The 8,847-nt window shown below is 41.4% G+C and overlaps 1 protein-coding gene and 5 non-coding genes across 15 annotated transcripts; all 6 read right to left on the bottom strand.

Annotated features, from left to right (window-relative positions):
• Positions 1–2: 2 nt before the first annotated feature.
• On the bottom strand, positions 3–8,126 carry EIF4A2 (eukaryotic translation initiation factor 4A2). 10 transcript variants are annotated; one of them, XR_010155059.1, is made up of 13 exons: positions 6,572–6,937; positions 6,284–6,475; positions 5,447–5,495; positions 5,228–5,360; positions 4,819–4,958; positions 3,870–4,038; positions 3,642–3,751; positions 3,266–3,409; positions 2,648–2,785; positions 2,328–2,417; positions 2,028–2,107; positions 1,490–1,600; positions 3–778 (listed from the first exon to the last, which is right to left on the bottom strand). XR_010155059.1 is itself a non-coding variant. In XM_009446927.5 (12 exons), exons 2-12 carry the CDS (start codon positions 6,310–6,312, stop codon positions 634–636), a joined length of 1,227 nt encoding a protein of 408 aa, XP_009445202.1. In that variant the 5' UTR covers positions 6,313–6,475; positions 6,572–6,964; the 3' UTR covers positions 3–633.
• Positions 2,163–2,300, bottom strand: LOC112208824 (small nucleolar RNA SNORA4). Its single transcript, XR_002943378.1, has one exon. It is a non-coding gene; the product is annotated as a small nucleolar RNA SNORA4 (small nucleolar RNA).
• On the bottom strand, positions 2,481–2,612 carry LOC112208810 (small nucleolar RNA SNORA63). The gene has a single exon (XR_002943365.1). It is a non-coding gene; the product is annotated as a small nucleolar RNA SNORA63 (small nucleolar RNA).
• Positions 3,134–3,238, bottom strand: MIR1248 (microRNA mir-1248). Its single transcript, NR_035604.1, has one exon. It is a non-coding gene; the product is annotated as a microRNA mir-1248 (primary transcript).
• LOC112208812 (small nucleolar RNA SNORA63) lies at positions 3,466–3,592 on the bottom strand. The gene has a single exon (XR_002943367.2). It is a non-coding gene; the product is annotated as a small nucleolar RNA SNORA63 (small nucleolar RNA).
• On the bottom strand, positions 5,060–5,128 carry LOC112208879 (small nucleolar RNA SNORD2). Its single transcript, XR_002943428.1, has one exon. It is a non-coding gene; the product is annotated as a small nucleolar RNA SNORD2 (small nucleolar RNA).
• Positions 8,127–8,847: the final 721 nt, after the last annotated feature.

Raw genomic sequence — 8,847 nt, 5'->3', positions numbered from 1 at the left:
CCTTTAAAGTGAATATACAATTTATTTAACATTCAAATTTCATTAAGACATGTGCAATATGGCAATTTTACTGGGGATTAAACCCTACCTAGGATGATTGCTTGCTGGGGCTTAGCAACAGGGTCCAGTTCACACTTAGCACTAATTAAATACTTTATTGAATAAATACAATACCAAACAAAATGCATTCAAATGCTTTCTAAAAAAATTTTAGAGGCCTTTCTACTCAGGCTAATGACAAACACAATAAAGGCAGATATGCTAGTTTAACATAATTGGCTGATTTTATACAGCACTTATATCTTTTAGTCCACAAGTATATTATTAAATGATAGAGAACATCTAATACAACCATTTCTACAGAACTAGGAAATAAATTTCTAAGAAAGAAAGATTTTACAGACCCCATCTTTTATACCCACCCCAACAGTCTAACTCTAAAGAGGATAAAGCCAATGACTTTCCTCACAAGAGCTCACGACTAACGTCGCTTTGCTATCAAAATCTGTATTTCTGATCCGTTATGAGCATTGAGACAAGATTCAAATATTCCCAAAGAAAGAAGCACAATGCACGTTGTGATCGCCTATTCAGCAACAGCGAGCACTGCATCCAAAACTCTCATCCCAGGAATTAAATAAGGTCAGCCACATTCATGGGCATCTCCTCCACTGTAGTATTGTAGAAAGTCTCAATGTCACGAAGAATCCTCTTGTCTTCTTCAGTAACAAAGTTTATAGCCACACCTTTCCTCCCAAATCGACCCCCTCTGCCAATTCTGTGTAAGAAAAAGAAACAATCAGAATGTTACTTCTCACATAATGTATAAACTACTGAACATGACGATCCACTTGTTAACCACCAGCTGCTGTTTACTTATCAAGGTTATAGTTCGTGCTTCTAACTGGAGCACTAGCTGCTAATGCATATCTAGAGAAAAAAATCTTCCTTTGCAGTTAGTGCCAAAAGGATTCAAGGCTTGTCTGGCTGCAAAATGAGATTTTTATCAGGCATCTTGAGCATTATTATAAAGCAGATGACAGTATCGTGTTTGGGGTAGTGAAATTAAAGCCCATACCAAAGTGGGCCAGCCAAGAGCAGGTGTCAGCCTGGGACAGATGTGAACACCAGGAATAAAAGAGCAGTTATGTAATCCATTTCGACGCACTTCTGGAACTGTAAACTGTAAACAAATGCTGCAAAGGTTAACTATTTGCTAAAACTTACTTTTTTCCAGTGGGAAAACAAATATTTGGTATGGTAACCCAAACTTATCACTGCTTTTTTGCTCAGTTTCACACGTTGTAACTCAAATTACTCTAAACGTGTTTAACTGCCAAACAGCTACCTGCATGTTAGAAACCAGACAATACAAACCACCTAATAAGAAAGGTTCCCTGATAGAAATACTAATACAAAAAAATGCCTTAGCTGGAGCAACTTAAAAATAATCAAATAATCATGACAAAAGAAAAACAAATATAAATACCGACTCGCTCTTTATTCAAACAGTGTGCTGTTTCGCTTATGATTCCACGTCCTAAATTACGTCAACGCCGTTTCTGAGTGCCATCTCGTCATCAACTGCTGCTATCGACTCCTGTATTTTTTAAAAAGTCTTTTTTTACATCATATAACAAAGTACAATTCAATTTATTTAGGGATAAAGCCACTATAACTAAACCAGGGTTCACTCAAATTGCTACCAGGCGACACCAAGAAAATCCCAACTATAGAAAAAATCACGAAGAAAAACACATGGACACAAGAACATCACTAAAAGCTCAAGCATAAGGTAAGACCAACAATTGTGGAAAAAAAACCTATGTCCACAATCTGGGCAATGTTTACAAGTTTTCCCACTTTGTTCTCATCAACCTTCCCTAGTACAAATTTAATTACATCATCTTACTGAACACTACTGACTTTACTGAATCTATTCCTTGATTTGATGTTACCTTTCATACACATCACAGTAGAAAAATGTATGAATTTTTTTCAATACAGCCAAGATGCTGGCTTCTCACCTGTGAATATAGTTTTCACGATTGGTAGGTAGATCATAATTTATAACCAAAGACACTTGTTGCACATCAATCCCGCGAGCCTGAAACACAATGGCATGTTTTAAAAATTCTGATTCAAAAAAACTTGACACCTGTCATGTAGGCCACAAAATAGTAGCGAACTATACTAAGTGGTATAGCCCACTGTGGAGTGTGGTCTTTTACTCTTCCAAATAGCCCAAGTTGGCAAAGGTTACTTAAAAACCTGCCCCCCAAAAAGCTAACTTTTGGTAGATTTTTAAAAAGCATTAAGAGACTTACCAACAAGTCAGTAGTGATCAGAACACGACTTGACCCTGACCGGAATTCCCTCATGATAACATCTCTCTCCTTCTGGTCCATGTCACCATGCTGCAAATTAATAAACCTTAATTCAAGAATCACCAGTCAGGTCAGTATTTAATTTTAATCAACATGTATGAGACCAAGCGTCCCTGGCTGCTACAGGAGAATAGCAGACAGGTATAGTTAAGAAACAACTTTATTTTAAGCAGGGGGAACGACAACACAGCACTTAGCAGCTATATTGTAGTCTGAATCCTGCTTTAGTGGAAATCCAGACATTTTAGAACACCTCTTACCAGAGCAGAAACTGTGAAGTCTCTGGCATGCATTTTCTCAGTCAGCCAGTCCACCTTGCGCCTCGTATTGAGAAAAATAACAGCCTGTGTAATGGTCAGTGTCTCGTACAAGTCACAAAGTGTATCCAACTTCCATTCCTGTAATGTTTAGAAGATAAAGTTAACAGTCATTTAGTTTTTCCAACTCTTCAGTTAAAAATTCATTCTGGGCCAGCCACAGTGCTAATGCCTGTAATCCCAGCCCTTTGGGATCCCAGCACTTGAGCCCAGAGTTCCAACCAGACCAGGGTTTCAAGAAAGTGAAACTGTCTCTACCCAAAATACCAAAATTGGCCAGTCTTAGCCAGTCTCATAACCCAGTCTCAAAACGTAGAAATTATAAAAATTAACTTCATTCTGTTAGGTCTAATGAGATATTGCACCAAATCTTAAGACAAAGGACATTGGACATTAAGAAAGAGGTCCACCCCAGTCTTTACAATCTAGTGCTGTTACTTTTCTTCTTGTGTGTACTCTGCTAGCATTATTGCAAAAACCAAGACATGGTCCTAGTGTCTGCAATTTTAGCACAGTGCTTATACAAGAAGGTAAAATAATGTCTAACAATCAGACAGTTACCTCTCTCTCAACATTAATATAAAACTGTTTGATTCCTTCAAGGGTCAATTCTTCCTTTTTCACCAGAATTCGAATTGGATCTCTCATGAATTTTTTGGTCACTTCCAACACATCAGTTGGCATTGTGGCAGAAAGCAACACAACCTTAAAAAGAGAAAATTATGTTGTAGCACAACTTACACATTAATACCCAAAGGAAAATGTTTGAAGCCAAGCGTCTCTGTCTTACTACGGAATGGAGTTAGACAGAGAGAGTTATGCATCAAGTGCTTTAAGCAGGGGGAACGACAATAAAACACGTCAGTTGTATTGTAACAGTACCTGCATTAAATAAACCCCATCTCTACCTTTAAGAGGGGGGTGAAGTAATGCTTACCTGAATACTTGTGTTTAGTTTTTGGAAAATCTCATAGATTTGATCCTTAAAACCACGGCTCAACATTTCATCTGCTTCATCCAAAACAAACATTTTGATCCATTTTGGAGCTGTTAGAAACAAAGTCATACTGTCATTTCTAGATCTACTCAGTGATACGATTTGACTTTTCAACTATGTTAACAGTGTTAAAAAAAAAAAAAATACTCTCTTAAAGACAATACTTACAAAGGTATCTTCTGTTTAACATATCAAACACTCTCCCGGGTGTACCAACAACAATATGTGGTGCTTCAGCCTGCAGTTTTTGCATTTCATTTCGAACATTTGTTCCACCAATGCAGGCATGACAAGTGGCTCCCATATAGTCTCCAAGTGCCAGAATTACCTTTTGGATCTAAAAACCAAGCCTTAATTATTATCCTGCAGAACACCAGGATCAATGACTAATTTTTAAAGCATAATGACAAATATAATCTGGTCTGCCAACAGCTTTTATGCATGCACAGCACAAAACTACTTCCAAGCTTAAAATGCAGACGACCTAACTGCTGCAAGGTAAAATTCTCTTAATGTCTTTCTTATGCCTTGTCAAACTTGGGATGCTGCTGCTCCACCCATCAGCTAGACAATTCAAGAATAACGTTTCCTACATTATTCTTCACTGTAGGTAGGGAGTACCTAGTGAAATTTATGTTCTGTAATTACAGCTAGGGCAAATGATTTTTTCCCCCAGAGGGTATTGTGCCTTATATAATCCTGACCTCAATAAAGCCTACAGCTTTATTAGGAAGGTTTACTTCAAAGCCAATATAGCAGTGAGCTTTGAAAACATAGCATGCAACAGATGCATCACAAACTACGGAGACAGTCAAATGGTAACATGTCACTGCAGTTTTCATGTTGCACAACTGCATTCAAACTTAAAAAATGGGGACAGATCTAGTACATCCAAGAGAGCGCTTCGGATTCTCAATCTATTAGTATACAACCCTAAAAACCATACCTGCATACCCAGTTCTTTTAAAACTTTCAACAAAAACTCCCTGCATGCATGGACAATTAAAAGGAGGGATCTGGTAGGACCAATTTATACTAAGTTTTAAATTCTTCACAGTTGTGAAACCTGAAACCTATGCAACACGCAAGCAGTTTTTTTGAACTACACTATCAATACCTGTTGAGCCAGTTCTCTGGTGGGGGCCAATACTAGTGCTTGGGTCTCCTTGAACTCAATCTCCAACTGTTGCAGGATGGAAATAGCAAATGTGGCTGTCTTGCCAGTACCTGACTGAGCTTGAGCAATCACATCATACCCTAAAAAAAGTAGGATACACATTTACCGATCCCACATCAAATTGTCACTTCTACTTCACACCATGTATTCCATTTGGAACATTAATTATGCCCAAATAATCAAGTGATCAGCAATGAGTATTCTCTTCATTTCAGGTCAGTCCCGAAAGATGATTGCCATCATTTCACTTTAAGGAATACAAACAGGTGCTAGTCCCCCAGAGGTTACTTTCCCTTTTATGGTTCATGTCTATGTAGAACAATTTCCTAAAAATGCCAGTTTCTTTTACCTTTAATACAGGGAATAATAGCTCTCTGCTGAATAGCGGAAGGCTTCTCAAAACCGTAAGCATAGATGCCACGAAGGAGAGACTCCTTTAAATTCATATCATCAAAGTTATCAACAATCTCATTCCAGTTGCTCTGTAAGTTAGAAAAAATAATGCACGCATAAATGAGATGAACACACTCACCTTTCCAAAGCTTCAAGATCCACAACCGTTTCTTACCTCGATGACACCATCGGGGTCCATTCCCTCTGGGCCGCCATGTTCTCTGCTGACAAGAATACTGCAGTCAGACACCCCTTCCAAGCCACCTCAACTGCACCTTAAGCGGACAGCCCTTTGCAACCCGTCTCAGCACGTTACCCTCCCCTGCACAAGCTAAAGCAGCAGCCGCAGGGCGAATATCACACTGTGCGCCTTCCCTAAAGGTTGGGGCCTGCGGATGCCCGGAAAGGCAGCCCCCCGGGCCCGAGCGCATGGCGATCCCGTTTCAACTGCGGAGCGTCTCGCGAGAGCTCGGAGCGCCGAACTCCGCCCCCAACAATGCGCAAGCCGGGTGATTGACGCGGGCGGAGCGGCCTGGCGAGGGCGATGCCAACGGTTCACCGGCACCGGTCCTGTCCCGTCGCCTCCGCGCCGTGGCCGAGTGGAGACCGCTGCCTCCAACCGTTCCCCAAGTAAAGCCTAGGACCCTCCCCCAACTCGTGTGGATGACCCAAAATAAAGCTTCGGGTCCTGGTTACACTGTACCGAACTCGGACTGCGCCACGGCTTTTTACTGCATGTTTCCCGTGCTCTACACTGGGAAGGGAAGCAGCCGAAGTTTCGTAATCTCTTAGGGAGGAAAAACGCCCTTTAGCCACTGCTTTCGCACCATCGTCCTATCTCCCCACAATCCGGGCCCTACCCATCATGGAAGCTTCTGGAAGAGCACAGGAGTGCTGTACCCTAAGAAAACGTCCATTAATTTAGAGTTTTTGCCTCCGTGCCATCCACTATCATCTCCCCTGGCGCCCTATGACCTTCACTACAGACCGCGACCGCCGACAGACTGCATACCTGTTATAATCCGCGGAGCCACCAGACATGATCCGAAAAACCACTCGGCGCCCGACTGAAAAGACAGCAGCGCCCAGCCACCCGTTTTTTATAGGCTCGTGGCCGGAACCCGTTTCTTGCGGAGGAATTTTCTCGCCGTGCTTCGGTCAGCTACAAAATTGTGATCCTGGGGTCGTTACCTCGGATAAAATCCTAAGCAAGTTGGTAGAAAAATCCAAATGTGGTAATTTCTCGATATTACAGGTCGCTGGAAATCCTAGGGCCCGGGGTTGGGTTTGGACTCTTTACCTCGCGGCGGAAGAATATCGCTGCGGAGTTAGTTAAACCTCGCTTTCCCCGCCCGCCCTGCTCCTACGGGGTTTCCGCGTCCCTGACGCAGAGGCGGGCCGGGGGAGCCGCGCCGGAGCCGGAGGCGGAAACCGGAGATGCTGTTCGTCGGGCGGCCGGGGCTTCCCGCGGGTGACAGGTCCCGGCTCGCGGCTCGCTGCCGGCACTCAGGTGCGGGAGGGGAACTCGGTTATTCCGCTTGCTCCCACCGCTGTTTAATTCGACAATGAAGACCTGCCTGGCATTTAGCCCGACCGTTAACATCCATTGAGATCTTGGAAACGTAAAATTCCTGCTAGGGAAAATGTCGGCCACCCAGCGAGTCCCGGAAAGTCCGGTTTACCGGTACATTTTGCAGCGCGAGAAGAAAAAATGGAGTGTCATTTGCAGATGTCTCTGGAGTGGCCAATTCTATTCTCATATCATTTCCGGTCTCTCGCTTTCTTTTTAAGAGTGTTACTGATTTTAACCTAACAGGTGTGAGGAATGCCTGAAAAAATCATAAACTTTTGCAAATGGATAGAAACTAAGCAGTAATTTTCCTTGGAACGCACGAATTTAAATGGACGCTTTGGCAGATACAGCTCTGTGCCGCTTTGGGACTAAATCGGTTTTGATTCCGTCTATATTGGTCATTTTTTAAAGGCTGTAGACTTTGCCGATATATAGTGAAATGTTGATTTATTGAAATTCAGAGCAATAATATCCTTGCTGCGTAAACTGCACGGGTCTTTAAGCTCCAGACGTTTTCAATTAGCCCCATCTCAGGTCCCTCGACAAAAACAAAAAACAATATATGTAGTCATTTAACTTTAAATTACAACCCTACCCATGGTGCAAAATATCATCGAGACTATCAGGGTAACATTTTCTCATATTTCAGAAGGCCAACTTAAAGAATCATTACTGGGAAAGCTGACTCAATTTTCTATATTATAGAAGATATTCGGTTCTAAATACTACTTTTTTAATACAAAAATTATTTATTTATTTGAAAATTCTTATCGTGCCAGGAACTAGGACAAAGATTAAGAATACCAAGATGGCAAAGTGGGCCAGGCCCTCAGTCCAGTGGTACTGCTCCTCATTCATCCCTCTGTAATGTTCGAAATCCAGATTTGAGGTGATGCCAGATATTTTCTGAGAATGATGGTCGTCAGAGATCCTTGTTGTCTCATCCAAAATCTACTAAAAATATCCTGAGATCTAAGAAATTGAAAAAATACTAAATCGAAAAAGTGACCAACCGTTTGGTTTCACTTGAGCCTTAGGGTGAAAACAATTGATCATAGGGTGATACCAATCAACAATTAACACTTAATCGTTGGTTTTCTTTAGGATTAGCACTACACTAGATGGTGTAGGATTTTCAAGTCTCAAGAGGAAATAAAGGCTAAACTCTATGGTATAGGTTTACAAGTGCTAAGTAAGTTTCAAGGTAAGAAAACTTCAAATACAGTCAAAATCCACACCCACACTGCCTGTAACCTTACAGTGTATTCCTAATAAATGCAGTGATTACCACATTTGCGTGTGCTTACTAAATAGTAAATAACATTTGTAACTAATAAATGAATTAAAGATCAAAACGTATACTTTAACAAAGTTTTGCATATCAACACAGAGCGTGCTCTTTTAAATTTAAGTGATTCTGCTTACCTGGAATCTGAAATAAGATAGCCTTCTCAGTGAACTATAAATGCTTCTTTGTCAACCTTTAGTGTTTGAAATCATTTATACTGCAAATAATCCTAAAAGTCAGATTATTTCCCTATCTAAGCCAACTAAGGTAGTTTAGTTTTGCTCTTCAAGAGCCTCAGCTGACAATTCTAAAGCTATCTAGCAACCAGAGAAGCAAAGAATTAGTACAAATCTGTCAGTGCTACATGGAAAAACAATAACAAAACCTTAAAAGAATATGCTTTCAGACGGGCACGGTGGCTCATGCCTGTAATCGCAGCACTTTGGGATGCCAAGATGGGCAGATCACGAGGTCAGGAGATCAAGACCATCCTGGCCAACATGACGAAACCCTGTCTCTACTAAAAGTACAAAAATTAGCTGGGTGTGGTGGTGTGCGCCTGTAGTCCCAGCTACTCCGGAGGCTGAGGCAGGAGAATCGCTTGAACACGGGAGGCGGAGATTGCACTCCAGCCTGGGTGACAGAGCGAGACTCTGTCTAAAAATAAATAAATAATAAAAAATATGCTTTGTGTTGATAGTGACATCTTCCTATA

The sequence above is a fragment of the Pan troglodytes genome, chromosome 2 (assembly GCF_028858775.2).
Source record: "Pan troglodytes isolate AG18354 chromosome 2, NHGRI_mPanTro3-v2.0_pri, whole genome shotgun sequence".
NCBI lineage: Eukaryota > Metazoa > Chordata > Mammalia > Primates > Hominidae > Pan > Pan troglodytes.
This window is presented reverse-complemented; position numbering and strand designations above follow the sequence as displayed.

Excerpts from the sequence above, each read along its gene's own strand:
- EIF4A2 (XM_063805246.1), bottom strand. The coding sequence starts at position 6,312 with ATGTCTGGTGGCTCCGCGGATTATAACAG. Across the intron at positions 4,959-5,227 it reads TATTATTCCCTGTATTAAAG|GGTATGATGTGATTGCTCAA; the intron begins GTAAAAGAAACT and ends TACTTTTTTTAG. Across the intron at positions 779-2,027 it reads CGTGAAAACTATATTCACAG|AATTGGCAGAGGGGGTCGAT; the intron begins GTGAGAAGCCAG and ends TTTCTTACACAG.